A 19,617-nucleotide genomic window follows, 5' to 3' on the forward strand; every position below is an offset into this window, starting at 1 on the left:
TGTTTTTTTTATTCATTCCCATTTGTAACATTCATATATATATATATATATATTCCGTATTTATACGATCAGATAAGCTTTGCAGAGTTTATGTTATTTTCGTGTTTGATCATCTTGCATGGTTTGTACTTTTGTTACCCGCAAAGCTTCAGTGTAATTATGAAGTTTAGAAATATTGGAAGTATAGAGACATGGATATTGTTGTGCTAAAGGACAAGTAATTTGATGCTTTCTGTGTATTTGTAATAACTTGGTGCAGAATGCAGATGGAAGTATTGAATGAAGAGATAAATAAGGTTAAGAAGGGAGAGAGAATTATTAGACTTCTTTAATATATTAAGGGTGTATTGATTTTCTGTCCTATAGAAATGAGACCTGAGGCCCTGAATATGACGATAACAAATGAAATCATAAAGATTATGGATTGATATATAGTGATTGTGTGCCACTAGAACAAGGTGCTTGTAACTCTAGTGATTAAGAGTAATATTTTACTCATGCACCCGAGGTCTTTAAGTTCAATTCTCCCTTTTCTTGTATTTAAAAAAATACAAACAAACAAACATTATAGTGATGATTGCTGCTGAATGGTAAATTGACTGCAAAGCAATAAAGCTGCTGAACATCAGGTGTTGTTTTTAGCCTGCAAACCTCCTCATACTGAAGGGATAAAGTTGACTGTTTGATTGTCTCTCAGCTAACTTGGAGCAGGCCCAGGTGATTGAGGGTGAAGTAGGGCTTGTACTTGTGTGAATCTAATGCAAATGTAAAGGAAGTTGGTTTCGATTCTTTAGTATTCATATCATTGGAGCCATATGCTTTTTCTAGGATCCTTAGTAAACAATTTACACTAAAAAATTCAAATCAAAATCCCTCATTTTGTATAACCCATGTAGGTTATTATCTCCGCGTTCAAGAAAGATTCATTTAGATGGGTTTTAGAACTTAAAAAGTTTCTTAAACCTCTGTTTTTGTTTTGTTTTGTTTTTTTAATACAAGCGAAGGGAGATTCGAACACAGGACTTCAAGTGCAAGGGTAATTGTCCTCTGTGACTAATTCCATTTCACGCTATCTCTTTCTTCCATTCTGAATTCATCCAAATCTCCCTGCAAAACCCAGCTGCATTCTCTTACTAGACAGCACAACTTCCTCTGTTGTTTTTGTTCTCATCCTGAATTGATCCAATTATCAATGCAAACAAGCCCTCCAACATCGAAAAAAGACCATAATTTATTTAATGTAAATGTTTCCTTCTACACAGATGACTTTTGAATCACCAAAGCAACATCATAGTTCTGATCCGACAAGAATTGTGGGCAACAAAAGTGAGCTAATGGCAAACACTGTAAGCATATGCTCAACACCAATCGGACTAAAATGATAAAGCTAGAAAATGATAAAGCCCATCTCTGAAACTCAAGATCCACTAATGAGATCGGGACAACAATTTGATTAAACAAAACAAGAACAAAACTAAAATGAAATCTCTGCATGTGACGAGTAATAATGAAACAGTTCGATCTCCCAAACTCATGGCAAAGGCTTCATAATGTCAGAAGTATTATTCCAATATATTCATTATTGTCATGGTGATTAAAACAAATAAATAAAAGGGATCCTTCAGTAGCCAATAAACAAATCCTTTTAGGACCGGTGCAGCAAAGTTTCTTTTTATTTTCTTTTTTCAGTCACGGCTGCCCTTTCCTCTTTTTATGAAACCATGCAGTCCATGCACAAATAAAACCAGTTTCAGTCCAGAAGGGAGGACTAGTTTCTCCACCCAACTTTTGGGTTTAATGATACAGCAGCATGAAAATCAAATTTCAGGCTTGGGCATCGATGGTTCTCCCTTCAAGTAAGCAACGCTGTCGTTTTACAAATCGGGCACAGATTCTTCTGCATTAGCCACTGCTTGATGCATTTGGTGTGGAAGTCATGCCCACAATCTAGTGTGCCAATATCATCCTCATCATTATATTCCTCCTGCCACGATAAGGGTTCGAACAAGGTAACAAGAATAAGAAAATCAGCTGCATGAAGTACTTGAAAGCAACTAGCTGTGCTCTTGTGGGGATAGACATAGCCACATAGCTCATACCTGACAGACACAGCATGGTTCCATATCCGCTGAGGATTCTGCTGTTACCGAGAGAAATTTTCGCTGTTTCATTAACTTCACAATGGTCTCCTCACTCAGTCCAGTGCTAACGTCTCCTATACGTTCCTCCAGTGCCAACAGTTCCTATTGTCCAACAGTATAGTTATGGGAACAATTTTGAAGCAAAAACCTATGGGAAAATACTTGCCCCCATTTTACCTCGTAAGACATGTTATCAACATCAAGGCGCATGTCTCTGTGCCTGTCGTGCATCTCAGCCATGCCATGATATATGAAAGGGTCAAAGAGCATATAATCCTGACATCACATACGAAGCTCGATTGTCAAACATATACAATCTGTTGTATATAGCAATAAGCTAAGCGTTCTTCCCCTTGCTAAACATATACAATCACAGACAAACCCATTTGCTTGCAGCTTAATTATGCTCCCTTTAATAATTGTTAGTTTCACAAACTATTTTTCCACAACCGTATAATTTCTTCCCGCATGCCATTTTCTCCCACACCAATCAAATTATAATCTATATCATGGAGATTAAAGATAATTGATTATATAGATATTTTATGCACTTATTCAAAAGAAAATCCTATATAATGCCCATGCACAAAGAACAATGTCCAATGTGCCGCACAAAAAATGGTGGAATAACCATACTTTTGCTACGTTTTTTTCATAGGACATAGTTCTCCGTTGGTTAGCATGTTCACCTGGTAAAGCATGCAGATCTATTGCCAGAGGGCAAAAGAAAATAAACTAAACAGCTTCACATAGCATTAGAAAGTTGTTAGCTACATATAGTTGTACTAAAATCATTTTGGCGGGTTTTCTCCATGTCACAGCCAGTACACCATTATTCAAGCTGGTATATACACCGTAGCAGTTAAAAACAGATTCCTAAACCTGTTCATAGATATGGTCTCATTAGTCTCATTATACAGAAATAGCTATGGCAAATTAAGCTGGAAGATATTACCACAGCTTTTTTTCCACAAGAAGACAGAATCAGATGTAATGCAATAGACCTAAAAAATATGAAGGCCTAGGAGCCACTAATTATTGCAATTGCAAATAACTAAATTCCATTAGCACAAACAAAGCTCACTGTTTAGTTCTATGGCACTTCAATGTACACATGGATGAAAAATCTAATGTTAAATTAATCAAAGCATAGGCAGCACCAAAAACTTGAATCTAAGACATCTAACCTTCTACCTCCATATTTTTGAACTTCTCAAAAGACAATGACTATCAGCCTAAGCCAGCTACCAAAACTACCTTAGCAGTTGCAATAGAACATATAGAATTCCTAGTAAATCAAACAGAAATTGATGTAGAGGTCAATAGCAAACCTCGGCTCGTAAGTTCTCACCCCTGCGCATAGCATTCAGAACTTGACGAATCTGGTACACACAGTAAATTATAATTGTTAGTTCCAGAGGGAATGGTTCTTGCAAAAATTAGTGGATATACAAGAACAAAAATTGAAAGCATTAATGCCATAATCTCTCTAATCAGAGGCAAGAATTTTTCGATGTATGCTAAATAATTCCCCTCAACCCCATATCCAACCATAAAACTGATCCTCAACAAAAAAAATGTCTTAAATACGAATATAACAAATATCAAAATGGTAAAGAACAGCTTAATTTTGCTAGTCAGAGGTCAAAGATAAATACGATCTACGGTAATGCAGCAGTACAATGCAGAAGTAGCTCCCTGAGAACATACAAAATAATTTTAACCTCTAATTTAACAACTCAACCACCCACCCTATGAACAGTTTTCCAACCCCCCTTTTTTTTTTTTCTTGATAATCAGATTATGACGCTGGCCTCTTCTCCTAATGCTGCCCTTTAAAGTAATTTTGTGCTGGTAAATTTGTAATAAAAAATTATTTAAAATGGGGTGGGTAATGGGAGGTGGAAATAGCACAACTCAAAAGAAAAAGGAATGCAAACTCAATTCTGAAAATGGCATACCCTTGTTATACAGACTATAAAGAATATATGAGTAAACTCGAAAAACAGGACAAAGAAATATAGAGCACAAACCTCAGATATGAGTCGGCGCCTCCCTTCAATGTCAGCTGCTAATGCCCGTAGTGAATGGGGCATATTAAGAACATCATCACCCTGCCGGTCCACCGAGAACGCTGACCTAGGATATGGTAGATGACGACCCTGGTTATTAGATCCAGAAGAACTTCCTGAATCCTGAGAGGAAGCAGAAGCTCTTGGAGGTACCGGGTTATAATGACTATGACCTCCAGGTTGAGAATCAGAAGATGGAAACAAAGACCAAGGAGAAAATTCTGTTACTCTTTGATGATTTTCGGTTGGAGGGTTGTTGAGAGGGATCCATGCAGGATTAGGCAAAGAACGAATGCCAGAACTAGAGCCAATTCTTGAAGAGGAAGGCGCACCTACAGAAGTGCTTATGTCTCCAGGTGCCAAACTCCAACCTGTTGGATCCTGTGCTGAATTTCTCATATCAGTGGCAGTTGCGAATGTGGAATGCTCCACATTGTTTCTGGGAATGCTTCTTAAGTTTGCTTCTTCTCTTAGCTCAGCACCTCTATATCCAGACATAAGAGAACTTGATAAGCTGCCCACTCTTGAACTGGAAGCACCATTCCAAGGTAAAGGAAGCAGGTTTCCAGACGAACCGCTCATATGTATAGCAGGAAACTGGCTTTGGGGACCACCCGAATTTGTTGCAGCTACAGTTGTTGATCTCCCTTGTGATGATAAATTAGATGGTGCAGATTCTTGCTGAGGCCCAGTACAAACCCCCCTAGCAAAAAATTGTCTCAGTGGGCTTTCTGCATTGCCCGTAACACCTAATGAAGTTAAGGTATCAGATGCTCCAAGTCTCAAACCAACCCTCGATCTTGAGTTCTGCTGTTCTGACGGACTACCGCTAGGGGAATTACGCAAGGGTGTCGATAAACTTAAATTACTAGAAGGATTATAACGAGCAGGACCAGTATTCCAAGCACCATTTTCAGCTTGTGGAAAGGAGCTAGAACTCCCACCAGGATAAGCCTGGCCAGAAGTACCCTCAAGGGCCTTTCGCTTGCAGGATGAACCCCAATTTCCGAAAGAAGAGCCTGGATTACCATCACTTTCACCAACCACATAATCAGAGCTTCCTGATGAAGTCCCAACAATATCAGGTGAACCACTTCCAGAAGATGTCTGTTCTGTTTCTAATCCACTTGACTTATAGAGATTAGGTTCTGCATTAGCTTCCATACCATGCTCACAATTACCGCTACTTCCCACATATCCAGCATTTAGATCGGAATTCTGAGGGATATAATTAGAGCTAGAACCCTGAGAAAAAGAAGGCCCACCTTGAGTCTGATTGCCACTGATAGCTCGCCCAGGGAAAAGGATATTATTTTGTTCAACTCGTCTTTCTTCTGAATTTTGACCAATCACAGGACAAGCACTATATGAAGATGACCAACCTTGTTCCATTTTCATCCCATCATCATCAACTGGGTTTTCCAGATTCAATCTAGAGCTAGGTCCACCTGAACCAGTCAAGGTCTGGGAGTCATGACTAGTGGCATTTAAACATGTCATCTCACCAGACGTCACCATAAAACTTGACAACCGGGTTTCTACAGGATTTAGCATATTATTCAGAGAAGTCTGCTGACTCATACCAGTGCTGTTGGAAATGGATCCCAGCCCAACTTCTGTGATTTCTGGGAAAGTATCAATACTACTCCCTTGACCTTGCATTAGGCTCACCAAATAAACCTTGTAAAGTGCAGATGACACTATATTTACAGGTGGTTTGGATTAAACACTTCTCCGGAAGATCTGGAATATGTGCACAGCAGTATAAAGGATAAATCTCAACTCAATACTGGTACCTTGAAAGTAACAGGTACACAATTGCAAAAACAATTTCCAAATTCAAATACAAATAATAAAGGGACAAAACAGGATTTAGAAGATAGGGGGGAGGGGGCGGTGAGAGAGAGAGAGAGAGAGAGAGAGAGAGAGAGAAAATCTGAACGTGAATTCTTGCAACATCCTATATCTACTTACTAACAGAGATTGGATGATATAGAATAAATTTCTTGAATTATGTACATGTCTTCAACTGAAAACCCTGACCCTGAAAATTGATTCAAAGAAAAAACATATGAAGGCAAAAATTAGAAAGTGCATGAAACATTAATATACTAAAATAAGTGACAGGCACATCTGACAGGCTGACGACTAGCAGATCAGTTACAGCTGAATTGGCCTCAAATATACTAACAAAAGGTAAAACTACATAATTAAACAGTCACAGGAGTTTAACAAAGGAGAGGAAGAAAAAAAAAAGTGATGTAGGACAAATTGAGAATAGATAGAACTAAGAGAACAAAGAACTGATTCTCAATCAATAAATCTTAATCAATTTCAATTATACGACAGAGCTAGATCACCCTCTTACAAAATAGCCTCTTTACATAGGCAACCCCATAAGAATAAATGCCTAAACTATCCTAATATAACTAGGCCCTAAATAATTATAAGTAAAACCAATTAACCCGTACAATTCTCTCCTTGTTAGAGAGAAGTTGGACTCAAACTTATTCAGACAGATTTAGTTAGTGGAAAGAACCGATCAAGATAGGTCAGAACCTGGCTGAACTCGTGAAAACTAAGTCACACTCAAATTTAATTTGGTCATACTCTGGTGAAGCTGGTCTCTCAATTACAACTTGGGGGGAATCCCACAAGATGAATTAACCCACAAAAACTAAATAAAATGAACTTAATTTCTAAACACTACTGCTTATACCTAAAGAAAACACAAATCTACTTCCATTATCATTAAAGTCACTCATACCATTTTGATCTAAGATTACCAGGAGAGTTTCGCAACACTGAGCACCCCTTTCACACTCTCAATTCCATTCCTACATTCAAATTCCATCTCAATTCGACTCTTCTGAGCAATTTATATTGTGGCCATATGTGTCAAATTATGTAATGACAGTTATTAACTTCTGTCTTGGCTATGTTGCAGTGAAAACTTTCTGTAGAAGTTACTTACTGGAAACAGTGCAGCCTATGAATCTAAGTGGTGCACACAACCTAAAGAACAATGGTCACTGCTACAAACGGCCATTGATTTGTCAGTGATTCTAGGGGGATTGCAAATACCCAACAGAATGTTGTAACAACAACTTTAGAAAAAACAAAACAAAAACAAAATGAGAGGCAATTTGCTAGCCCAAATGAGATGCAGAATTATAAAGCTATACCGAGGAAAATCACCACAGGAACAAGAATGCAACATCAAGTGCTATTATAGCCCTCAATCAAATGTCCATAGTAAACCTTTTCAAAAGATAAAAGAACAGAGAAAAACTACCAAATAATAAATCGAGCAACAATGCAAGCAGGACTAAACATCTGCAATAGTAATGCTTCCCATGCATAACCTACAACCCATGATATGGGTAGGAGAGTAAATGATAAGCTCATAAAACGCAACAAAAAGAAAAATGAAAATGCGAAACTTGGGAAAAATCACCCAAGCCAATTCCTTGCACTGGGCTTATTTCTGAAAATACCCAACTGAGGATCTTTGCAATGTTTGCCAAAAACCAACCAAATTAATTTCTTTTTAAATGATTCGATAGCAAAATGACCCAACCCAGGAAAAGAAACTAAAAAGAAACCAAACCCAGAAAGAACAATCGCCTAGGGAGAAGAAAACATATAGTATTAAAGAAAAGAAAGCAGGGTCCTTTGGGTCGGCTCCGATCGCTCTAATTCTTATCGTATTGGCATGAAATGAAAACCACAAAAAAAGAGGGAATAAAACTGAAAATGGAAGATGATAATACAAGAAATGATAGTCAAAACCCAGAGAGAAGTACCAGAGAAGACATTGAGAAGGAGGATGAGATCACAGATGAAACGGCAGGGATCAAATGGTGAGAATACGCTTCCCACTCTGTCTCTCTCTCTGTCTCTGAGTCTGATTTTTCTTCTTCCTTCAGTTACTACTTCTCATCTTTATGTATAATATAATAATAATTTACTGCTGCGAAAGAGATAACCCGCAATACGACAAAGCCCAACTGAGCAATGGATGAGAGAGAGAAATTAGAGAAGCTGATGAGAACATAAACACGAGAGAGAGAACACGAGAGAGAGAGAGAGAGAGAGAGAGAGAGAGTAATGTTAATGTAAATGTTGAAACGTTGAAATGTTGAATGTTGATGATGGTTTGAGATTTTTGCTGGTGGGTGGGTCATGGGTGGGGCTGGGTTTGGGTCCAAGTACTCACAGCCAATTCGATGTCCACATAGCTTGCATGCACTCGTTGTGGGTCCTACATCAGTTAATAATATTATTAATATATAATTATAAATTGTTTAATTTAATTTAATAATATAATTTTTTTGTGTGCAGGAGGTGGCGTGCTCCTTTGTGGCAAGAGTGTCGTGAGCTAAGCTCCCCTCGTTATACGGTCAGTCGTCTCCACCTCCTGTCAGGCTTTAATTTAGAGTTGCAGTGCTGCAAGATTTGTTCCCTTTTCTGCTCTCTGCTTCTTTCGGATTTTTTTTTTTTCCTTGTTTGCTTGCAATGCTATTGGGCTCATTAAAGAGCTTGTGACCCATGATTTCCGGTGGGCTTCAACCTCATCCAAACTTGTTAGCAGGCCCATTTTAGCTAAACTTTCAATTGTTTCCGATAGCAAAAATCGGGTATTGCCGCCCGATTATACTATTTTTAAATATAAAAAAGAGTATCACTTTAGCGATTAGGTGCCTATGTGTCAAAATTATTTTAAAAAATAAGAAAAAACCCAGTATAGCCGAGCGGCTATACTATATATTAAAAAAATACCCGCCTAGCGATTAGGTGATCACGTGTCCAAATACATATAGCCAATAGAGATTTCATAGTAAATCAATATAAGAGTTCAATTTTTGCCTTTTTTTTAGTGTGAAAATTTTACAATAAATCAATAGAGGCTCAGGTAATGGCCTAATAATAATAAATAATGTTTTAAATCACGCTTATCGATAAATAAAAATTAGGAAAAAAAATTTAAAGGAAAAAAAATCCCAGTATACTATTTTGTATTTCTTCTCTCACGTGCCCCAAAAGAAGCTTCCAAGAGGCCAGGTGGTGTGGCTTTTGTATTTCGTCTCCCAGAGATTCAATCCCACGATTCCCAAGAACATCAAAATCAAAAGCCCATGAGAAAATGGAATCGTCCACACTTCTAGCTTTACTCTCCTCCATCTCCCAACTCATCCTCCTCCTCCTCCTTTCTCCCAATTCCACCAATTCATCCAGTTCCTGCGCAAATGTTTTCCCAATCGCCCACAGCTTCCTCTCTTCCCACGAAATGGCCGCCACCCTTTCCCTCCTCACCCTTTCAAGGAAACGAAAGCGAACCCATTTCTCAGAACGAGATTCGGAGCCCACTGACCATGACAAGGACCAAGAACTCGGTGGCGGCGACTCGGTCCAACTGGGTTTGACTCGGAGTCCCGACTCGTTCAGAAACTGCTTCAGAATGACCTACTCTACCTTCGAATGGCTCTGTGGTTTACTCGAGCCGCTGCTCGAGTGTCGTGACCCAGTTGGGTTGCCGCTCAATCTCTCCGCCGAGCTTCGTCTCGGTATCGGCCTGTTTCGGCTGTCCACCGGTTCCAGCTACCCCGAAATCTCGAAGCAATTCGGGGTTTCGGAGCCCGTGGCAAGGTTCTGTGCCAAGCAATTGTGCCGAGTTCTTTGCACCAATTACCGTTTCTGGATTGAATTTCCCAACCCAAATGAGCTTGCCTCTGTATCGGCGGCTTTCGGAAGCCAAACTGGGTTGCCCAATTGCTGTGGTGTGATTGATTGTACAAGGTTTAAGACTGTTAAAAATGGTGGCTTTCACGAGGAGAGCATTGCTGCCCAAATCATGGTCGATTCTTCATCGCGAATTCTCAGCATTGTTGCCGGGTTTCGTGGCAACAAGGGTGATTCAAGAGTATTAAAGTCGTCAACTTTGTACAAGGATATTGAAGCAGGGAGGTTATTGAATTCTCCTCCAGTTAATGTAGATGGGGTGGCTGTAAATCAGTACTTAATTGGAGATGAAGGGTACCCTTTACTTCCTTGGCTTATGGTCCCTTTTGTTGATGCTGCGAAGGGCTCAAATGAAGAGCATTTCAATGCAGCACACAATCTGATGCGCCTTTCGGCGCTTAGGACCATTGTTAGTTTGAAGAGTTGGGGTATTTTGAGCCGGCCAATACAAGAGGAGTTCAAGATGGCAGTTGCTTATATTGGTGCTTGTTCTATACTGCATAATGGTTTGCTAAGGAGGGAGGACTTTTCTGCTATGTGTGATGTGGATGATTACTCTTTGTATGATCAGAGCTCTCAGTATTATAGGGATACTAGTTTGGAGGAGAATTCAATTGAGAGGAAGGCTTCTGTAATACGAACTGCATTGGCCGCAAAAGCAAAAGAGTTTCAAAACACACAAGTTTGAAACAATATTAGTTCTTTGGTCCAATTGCAATCCATCTAGGAGATTGGTTCAGTAGAGGGAGCAACCTAGAACAATTTTGTTTTAACAGGTAATCTCAGATTCTTTCTTGTTCAGGATTAAATACTGTTGATGCAATTTACTCTGGTGTTTCTTTTCTATTCTTTATTTATTTTGGACTAGAAATTGCTTTTGCAATAATTTTTTGCCAATTTATTTTTGAAGATGTACTCATGTTCAGCATCTTCTACAATAATCAAAGTGCGAAGATTTCCTGTTGTGAATGTGGATACTATTAATTGCGCGTTGTTATCCATTTCTTGAGAAAGGCTTAATCTTTCAGTTATTAAAAATTAAAATAGTTTCTCTGTGATCTATTAGAATCCCATCACAGGAAGCCTTAAGTTCAAGAAAAATTCTGCAATCTTTATTGAAAGCAGTAACAAGAATCAGAAAGGGTTTGAATACAAGCTGTTAGCACAGAAACTAATCAAGTAACAATCTAACTTCCCTTAACTAATCCTGCCCACACCGAAAACACAATATCTGAAACTACACATTATAGCATCTGACAGTAAGCCAATCTAGTTGACTATTCTGCATTATAATTGACCATTCATTTAAGAAATTTAGTTGGCTCCTCATCAAATTAGTCAACTGTTCTTCAGTTTGATCTTCAACATCCTTCTCACCTCTTCCTTATATAGCTCAGCATTTGCACAACAAACCAGCCACTACTGTTTCACAGCTCAGTATCAATAGAAGCAGCAGCTTCATCTTGCTAAATCTTCAGGATAGCTATTTTCTTCAGCTAATTAGTAGCTGGGGTATGGCAAGTTACCTGCCGTTCCACACAATCCCTGTCCACAAGGTGGTAATCAAAAACCAACTTCCTAAGTTGCATTTTTTGGAATTAATTAAGACCACTGAAGTAGTAGTGCTTGGGTTACTGCTTAACTAGTATGCAAGCTAGTGCAGCTACTGCCTCAACAAAAATCTGACCTTTTGTAGTTTAGGTAATGGTTTACATATCTCCCAATGTGCTTCTTAAGCTGGGATACATGGACCACAGGGTGAATTTTTTAATCATGATGTAAAATTTATAAACCACTGAACCAACCTTGGCTTCCACTGGAAAGGGCCCAAAATACTTAGCAGCTAACTTCAATTTTTTGCTAATGTTAATAAAAGTCAGTCGATATGGTTGCATCGATAGATAGACTAGATCTCCCACTTCAGATGATCTTACACCATGAGTTTTGTCTGCAAATTGTCTCATTATGTTCTCGGCTTGAGCAAATTCTCGCTGCAGCAACTTGTGCTTGTCTTTCTAGTTTCTATAGGGTTGTGACATGAGGACAATATCAAGATCTTTTTACTCACTTTGAGGTCTGTCTCTGTCATGCGTCTTAGATATGTTTCAAAACAGCTTGTAACTCTTTTAGAATGTCGATCAGTTTGTGGATGATAGGCAGTGCTCATATGCAGGCTCAGTTCCGAATAATAGATGGTGATAAGTTATTAAATCTTCCCATTTGTTTGATAGCTTTAGAAGACTTTGTCAAGTCACAAATAGATGGTCGTCTATGCTCAATATCATGAGCTAGAAATAGATGCGTCAAGTATTGTAGAAGGATGACTTAGAGCCAAAAAGTGGCTATATTTAGTAAATCTGTCTGTTACCACCAAGTTAAATCCTTTCCTTCTGACTTGAGCAATCCCTTCAATAAAATCCATGGACATGTAACTTCAAGCTTAATTGTGAAAATATCGAAGTTATCCTGCAGGTAATGAACTATCTAGACCATCCTTGTGGCTTGTAATTACTCTTTTAAGCCAGTTTGGAACCCCTTCTCTCTACTCCCAGCTTGGTTAACCATTTCTGCTGCAACAAGGTAAACCCTTTGCTCCGAAAAAGTATTTAAGGCTTCGATGATCAGTTAAGTTCTAATGACGTATTGGCTTCGATAATCGCTAAGAGTTAATTTTCGTAAGTAGACAGCCTCGTATTCCTAGACCGTTGTGCTTTGATAACAAAGGAATTGGCCTTGCCTCCTTACATAACTGCTCCAAGACCTTGGTTGCACAGAATCATGGCCTTTTTCAATAGTTGAAAGGCAAGGCTGTAGAATTCAGAACTGACAGCACATTTAGATTACACCCCCAGAGTAGAAAGAAAAACAAACGGTTATTATGTACTGCATAGACTATAATTATGCAAAAAGAGAGATGTCCTGAAATTTTAACGAAAAGCCAGCCAGTGGGGTTGGTGAACCTTGGAGTTGGACTAGTCTCATTATGAGGACCAAGCTTCATAGGATAAGGACAAAATGGCGTTCTCTGTCCTCCAAGTGTCTGATAAGCAAAGGAACACCCTACCTCACCTACCAACTAAACTTTTCATTATATTTACATAATAAAAGTATTAACAGTACTAAGGATAGAGGAGGATTATTAAAGTACGTTTATAGGATAAATGCTAAGAATGCATCTATGAGGAGAAATACTTAAGGTAGTTGTTTACGCGTCGGTGGGCGACTAATCCAAACACAGCTACTTTCACCGACTAATCCAAACACAGCTACTTCGTAATAGTAGATTTTGTTGTTAAAAGAAAGGAAAAAAAGAAGAGGATTTTAATACAAAGATCCAAACAACTCCTCACTTTAGCAAAAAGGAGGCTTAACTTAAGAGTGAGAGAGAGGAGGTGGTCACCTACCGCCACGCCTAAAATGCCAAGTTCATCGCACTCTTACCAACTTATTTTCCACTTAAAAAAAGGAAGTGGATCCCACCTAGCCATGTGATTAGATTAACTTTAATGAAATTGGCATTATCAAATTCATTAGCTAGCAAAGCTAAGTATAGTTATAACCCAAACTATAAGTTACAACAGTGTCAACCCAGCAAAAATAATACAAACTAGTGTCATCCACACAGGGAACAACACTCCATGCAAATTGAATGTATTTACAATAAAAATCAAAACAAATTTCATATTTATTTCATATATGCACTTATTTCGAATATAATTTCTTCTTAACAATATATGATCGTGATATTGAAATTTCTTTCGTAATTAAAATTGAGAGAAATCTATCCTCAAATAAATTTTAGTTTAATGGCAATACTCTTTTCAATGTTGAAAAAGATTGTAACTTCGAATTCCCGCTTTTGTTATTATTTCCATAAATTAGAAAGTTTTAGCTGAAATTCTAAGAGAGATGTTAAATACCAAACATCAAATTTAAATTTGATGGCTGATGTGGCAATTTGACATTTACATAGTTTTACACTCCACCTGATATGTCAAATAAATAATTATTGTAACAGTCAAATCATTTAAGATAAAGAAGAAAAAAATTAATAATAATAATAATAAATGAAAGTAACAGCCGGTTATCTTTAAAAAATAATAAAATATTTATTTAATATCTTACTTTTGGAATGTCAACAATGACATCTCAACCTTCAGCCTTCATTCCACATCAGCTTTAACACATCGATTGGAATGATGTGAGATGTTATTTCTAGCTGTTAAATGTCTATTTGGCATTTTTAACACATCAATTAGAGATGCTCTAAAATAAACTCCCTTGAAGGAAAGAGAATGATGACGTGATAAATACACAAAATGGTGTCACCAAGAACCAACCACAACTTTGACCCAAAAAAAAAAAAAGAGCCAACCAGAACGCAACAAGTCTACAACCAATCAAATCATACCACTACCAGATGAGTGGGTCACACCTCCAAGGTACGAGTCTGATTCGTTTGAGGTTCCAAAACTCACACAACCGTCTCAGGACAGTTTCACCAACTCCGGACCGGATTTGGTGGTCGGTTCAACCAACCATCCGGTTCGAACCGGATACTTCATTCCATATATACCTTGATCTTTCCTCTTTCTAAATTCAGGTTCATCTGCCTGTATCCATTTAATCATTTTAAGCCAAGAAAACTGCAGAAATCCGAAGCCAGCAAAGCAACAGAAAAACAAAGCTAGCAATGGCAACCAATGGAGCAGACCAGCAAAACCAGGCCGGGAGGCACCAAGAGGTTGGCCACAAGAGCCTCCTTCAAAGTGATGCACTTTACCAGGTAACCGAACACATATATGCAATCAAAGTCATGAATTTTCAAAATCTCCAACAACAAAAAAAAGATTTTAGAAAATTGGATGGTGATTAAGCTTAGAGCTCATGTTTTTCTTTTTGTGTTTTCGATTTTATTTTGTGTAGTATATATTGGAGACAAGTGTGTACCCAAGAGAGCCTGAATCCATGAAGGAGCTCAGAGAAGTGACTGCAAAGCACCCATGGTTTGTTCTGATTTCATCAACCAGATTAAAATTCATCAATTTTGGAAATAACCCTTTTGTTAATTTCTTATTTGAGATTGGTTGGTTGGTTGGCTGATGTTGGATTGGAAATTTTGGAAAATAAATATAGGAACATCATGACCACATCAGCTGATGAAGGCCAGTTCTTGAACATGCTTCTCAAGCTCATCAATGCCAAGAACACCATGGAGATTGGGGTCTTCACTGGTTACTCCCTCCTTGCCACAGCTCTTGCCATTCCTGATGATGGAAAGGTCAACTATCAATCCCTCAACTTCAATCAAAAATACCTCCCAAAAAAAGAAAAAAAAAAATTTTTAAATAATCGTTTTGTATATTAATTTGGGAACTTTGTCACAGATCTTGGCCATGGACATAAATAGGGAAAACTATGACTTGGGTCGTCCAATTATCGAAAAAGCCGGCGTTGCCCACAAGATTGACTTCAGAGAAGGCCCTGCACTCCCAGTTCTCGACCAACTGGTCGAAGATGTAAGTTTCTGTGCAATCTTACATGTTATGTTATCAGAAGTTCATATTTTTTTATCACTCATTCAGATTCGCAGTCTAACATGTAACATTTCGGTTCATTCATGGTACAATGCATAACACTAAAAAACAATTGATGTTCTGTGCAGGAGAAGAATCATGGGTCATATGATTTCATCTTCGTGGACGCAGACAAAGACAACTACATCAACTACCACAAGAGGCTAATTGATCTGGTGAAGGTTGGGGGTTTGATCGGCTACGACAACACCCTATGGAATGGCTCCGTGGTCGCGCCCCCTGATGCCCCGCTCCGCAAGTACGTTAGGTACTATAGGGACTTCGTGCTGGAGCTCAACAAGGCTCTCGCAGCTGACCCCAGAATTGAGATCTGTATGCTTCCAGTTGGCGATGGCATCACTCTCTGCCGTCGGATCAAATGAGCAACCCCAATTGACCTCATCACATTTCCTTGATGAAGCAAAGCAAATCGGTGTTTCTTTTCTTTTTCTTTATTGTCTGTGGATTTGTATTTGGATGGGTCGTGAATGTTGATGGTGAAGGATTAAAAGGCTAATCCCATATTAAAATGTGCTGATTAAATTTGATGCCTTAATTATAATATACCAAAAAAATGATTTCGTTATTTGTTTTTGCGTAATTTCTGGGTGAAGTTGTCTTTTGATGTATCACCAACTCTTTTTTAATTTTCTACATCAAGAGTTGAACTTAGGACCTACCTTTGAACTTACCTCTTACCAACTGAAATAAAATGAAAATCCCAACTCATGCAAGAGTCATTTCTACCTTATTTCAATAAAAATAAATAAATAGATAACAAAATAGATGGTTATGAGTGCAACACCCTAGTTTAGTATTGGTAAGAAAATGACATTTTTGTGATTCAATTTTTTGTTTGCTTAGTCAATCGACAGTTGAATGTGGGGAAGATTCGTTCATCATAATAAATTGAACAAGAAATGTGCACACAGCCGGTCTTAGCAAGTCCAACCTAAAAATTTATACATTTAATATAAACTCAAAGTTTAGTGGTGATCATGATAATGATTTATAATCAATTGATGTTAACAAGTGGTCATGGTGTCCATGGACCATCCCAACAAGCAACAACCCATTTGTTGCGCCTCTTTCTTTGTGGTCATTTATTTGATTTTTTATTCTGAACAAATAAAAATCATGTACTCAAGGTTTAGTGTGATACAATTTTTCATGGAAGCAACCACAAAATAAGGCCAAGCCTCCTCATGAAAATTCTGAATATGTTGAAATTTGCATACTAAATATGTATATTTCTGATTTTATTTTCAGTAATTATATATAACTGAATTTAGGATACCGAGCCTCTGCATTTAGCATCAGTGCATTTATATGCATTTAGGAGAATATTAACTATTTGTGCCATTTAAAAAATAATAATAATAATAAAGAGTTTTGGGGAAAACCCAATTTTTGTTTTTTCATTGCGGATTAGAATAGTTTGAATTGGGTTGTGTAGAAAATAGGTTTGAGCAAGGTTTTAATCATAACAAAAAAAAAAAGGCTTCTTGCAATTTATGCATCAAACATTTACAAGTGCCCAAAAACTGTGCGATAGTATTAAAGTTAAACAAAGATATAGATCCAAATTTTCATTGAGGAATTGGGTTTAATTCTTTGATTTGGTGACTTATACAAGTCCTTTGACTTTTGTGCAACATAGGATTACATTCATTTTTAAATATTTTCTGATGTAATCTTCTTATTTATTTATTTTTAAAATCATTTTTAATTCCAATGTTGCCTCTTATGACTTAAATCGGGTAATAGTTATTTATGTTGTAATAATTAGCCATTTTTTGTAGGTAACATACAATTTTATTTGTCTATTTTTATATCTGACTTATAGGTAGTCTTCTAATTTATGTTCCTAACTTATAGGTAATCTTCTAATTTAAGTTCTTAACTCATAAGTAGCACGATTTGTCACTAAGTTTTTTTTTTTTTTTTTTTTGGGTGCTAATAATAACACTATTTACCTAGATGTTAGGTATATAATTTCATGTGGGTGCTTGTCTGATCAATTGGTAAATTATGCGGGTCTTTACTTTTCATTGATTAAATTATATTTTATCCATGTATTATGAATATTATCAAGGAAAGAATTCAAAATTTAAATTCTGAAATTCAATTTACAAGGAAATAATGCATTAATTTTAGATTTTCAATGTATTTTCCTTATTTACCACTAAGGGTAAAATCGACACCACAAAAAAGTAATAAATGTCAAAGGACCTACATCTAAAACTAAAAACATGTGGACTAAACTCATTGACAACTAATCGTTTTGGATCTAGATTTAAGAAGCCAAAAAAGAAACTCCAAAATAGACAAAATAATAAAACACGAATGACAGGGTCTAGATATCTCAGTGAGAATTTTTTAACCTCCGCATTTAGAAATCATGCATTTTTACGTATTTCACATCATTTGGAGTGCCCAAATAATCCAAGGATTTATGAGGTTCCTACCCTTGCCACAAGGATTCCTATCCCACTTCATGATAACTTGTAGTTGGTGTTAGATATTTGTATAAATTTCTCTATTAGGAGCTCTGGTGTATTTATATAAATACCGCTTGTATCCTGAAATAATTATCAGCGAATACAAATCCTCGTCAACCAAGAAGCTACAGTATCATTTTTGGTAGGTTACCAACTATATCTATATTCATTTTTGGGAGGAGAACAACTATGGTCATATTTGGGAGGAGACCACCAAAGTCAAATGATAGACATAGCCAAAAAAGATAGAATGGACCAAAACTGCAATGGCAGTTTCAAAAGGGGGTTTTGATAGGTCCTTGCTGGGTGTAGAGGATTGCTGAGAGGTTTTGTTGCATTTCCAGAGGGTTATTGTTTGTAAGTCATGGTTTAGGACTTGCAATGAAGTTTTGTATGCCTATGACTTGGTACTTCGACCATAGTTTCTTTGATCTTGCTCGTCTATTTAACTTTTAGTTGGTGTTAGATAACTTCAAAATGTTATTGCTATCAAAATGTAACTAATTCGCATGAGTTTGGTATAATTCAATTTCTATATGGATTGTATTAACGTAAGGTGATGACCAAGTGGTGATTAAAAAAGAAAAACAAAGTTGTTCTTCCATCGTATGAGAGTTTCTGCTTCTGTTCTTGGTGATGAGGTGATCTTCCATGGAAGAAATGTGAACAAGGAAATATAAAAGAGAAGAAGAAAAGAAGACTTCTGAACTCCTTTCACTGCATTGAGAGTTGTGACAAAAATTTGGGAATTGTCACAACGGCAACTTGCATATTTTGACTAACATGAGACATTACCCTCCTCTTGTAGACATTGAAGAGTTGAATAGTAAAGGCGGAGGCTCTATAGGAAGACACGCTGCTTTCTTCACGTTTGCAGGGCCGTTCCTGAGATCTTTATACATCCCCAAAACGATATTGCTGCTGGTTAGTTAAAGTTTTGATATTTCCCTTTTTTTTATGGCTTCAATGAGACTCGAGCTAAAAAGCCAACTCCGCTACAAACACTTGTCTGTTAATATGTGACGCGCTAAAGTATATATACGATAATTATAATATTAATATTATATAATATAAAGAAAACAAAAATTGGGGGCCATGTACGGTGGCGCCACTTGTACCACCCCAAACCGCCCCTAGGTCTTTGTTTAATGAAAATTGGAAGTTGACCCCAAAAAAATTAATAAAAATGTCATTGTTATTAAAAAAAAACAAAAATATTTAATGGCTTCTAAATCCTTTTCCTTTCTTCTGAAAACTACCGCGGAACCAACCAGTTCTGATATATTGTGTACCATTTTGTATAAGATGTCATTGACTTGTAAAAATAAGTCAATATAAATTTTAATACATATTGGAACGATTCATTTAAAAATAGGCTTCTAAATCCTCTATTGACATAATCTCTGTGCAATTACAAGCTAACGACCTATTTTTAAAAGTAATCGGCTCATCATCATGCCAATAACAACTTCCAGGCTTAACCAATACAAAGCATCAATTCATAACAAACATAAGCATCGTACAATTTCCGTGGTCAACTGACTTACAAAAATACCATTTCAAATCTCCCAAACCAACCACAACA

General features: G+C 37.2%; 3 protein-coding genes across 4 annotated transcripts; 2 read left to right on the plus strand and 1 right to left on the minus strand.

The window, feature by feature from the left end:
* Positions 1 to 1,431: 1,431 nt before the first annotated feature.
* LOC117636850 (E3 ubiquitin-protein ligase MBR2) lies at positions 1,432 to 8,303 on the minus strand. 2 transcript variants are annotated; one of them, XM_034371554.1, is made up of 7 exons: positions 8,020 to 8,303; positions 6,188 to 6,257; positions 4,175 to 5,956; positions 3,473 to 3,523; positions 2,319 to 2,417; positions 2,100 to 2,243; positions 1,432 to 1,984 (listed from the first exon to the last, which is right to left on the minus strand). In XM_034371554.1, exons 3-7 carry the CDS (start codon positions 5,873 to 5,875, stop codon positions 1,853 to 1,855), a joined length of 2,127 nt encoding a protein of 708 aa, XP_034227445.1. In that variant the 5' UTR covers positions 5,876 to 5,956; positions 6,188 to 6,257; positions 8,020 to 8,303; the 3' UTR covers positions 1,432 to 1,852. The 2 variants fall into 2 exon arrangements, with proteins under 2 accessions (XP_034227445.1, XP_034227446.1); XM_034371555.1 differs by lacking the exon at positions 6,188 to 6,257.
* Positions 8,304 to 9,283: 980 nt separating this feature from the next.
* On the plus strand, positions 9,284 to 10,939 carry LOC117637458 (protein ALP1-like). The gene has a single exon (XM_034372347.1). It carries the CDS (start codon positions 9,360 to 9,362, stop codon positions 10,641 to 10,643), a length of 1,284 nt encoding a protein of 427 aa, XP_034228238.1. The 5' UTR covers positions 9,284 to 9,359; the 3' UTR covers positions 10,644 to 10,939.
* A 3,436-nt stretch (positions 10,940 to 14,375) lies between these two features.
* LOC117637812 (caffeoyl-CoA O-methyltransferase 5) lies at positions 14,376 to 16,132 on the plus strand. The gene is made up of 5 exons (XM_034372834.1): positions 14,376 to 14,741; positions 14,882 to 14,961; positions 15,092 to 15,236; positions 15,343 to 15,474; positions 15,621 to 16,132. Exons 1-5 carry the CDS (start codon positions 14,649 to 14,651, stop codon positions 15,912 to 15,914), a joined length of 744 nt encoding a protein of 247 aa, XP_034228725.1. The 5' UTR covers positions 14,376 to 14,648; the 3' UTR covers positions 15,915 to 16,132.
* Positions 16,133 to 19,617: the final 3,485 nt, after the last annotated feature.

The sequence above is a fragment of the Prunus dulcis genome, chromosome 8, assembly GCF_902201215.1.
Source record: "Prunus dulcis chromosome 8, ALMONDv2, whole genome shotgun sequence".
In the NCBI taxonomy this organism is placed as follows: Eukaryota; Viridiplantae; Streptophyta; class Magnoliopsida; order Rosales; family Rosaceae; genus Prunus; species Prunus dulcis.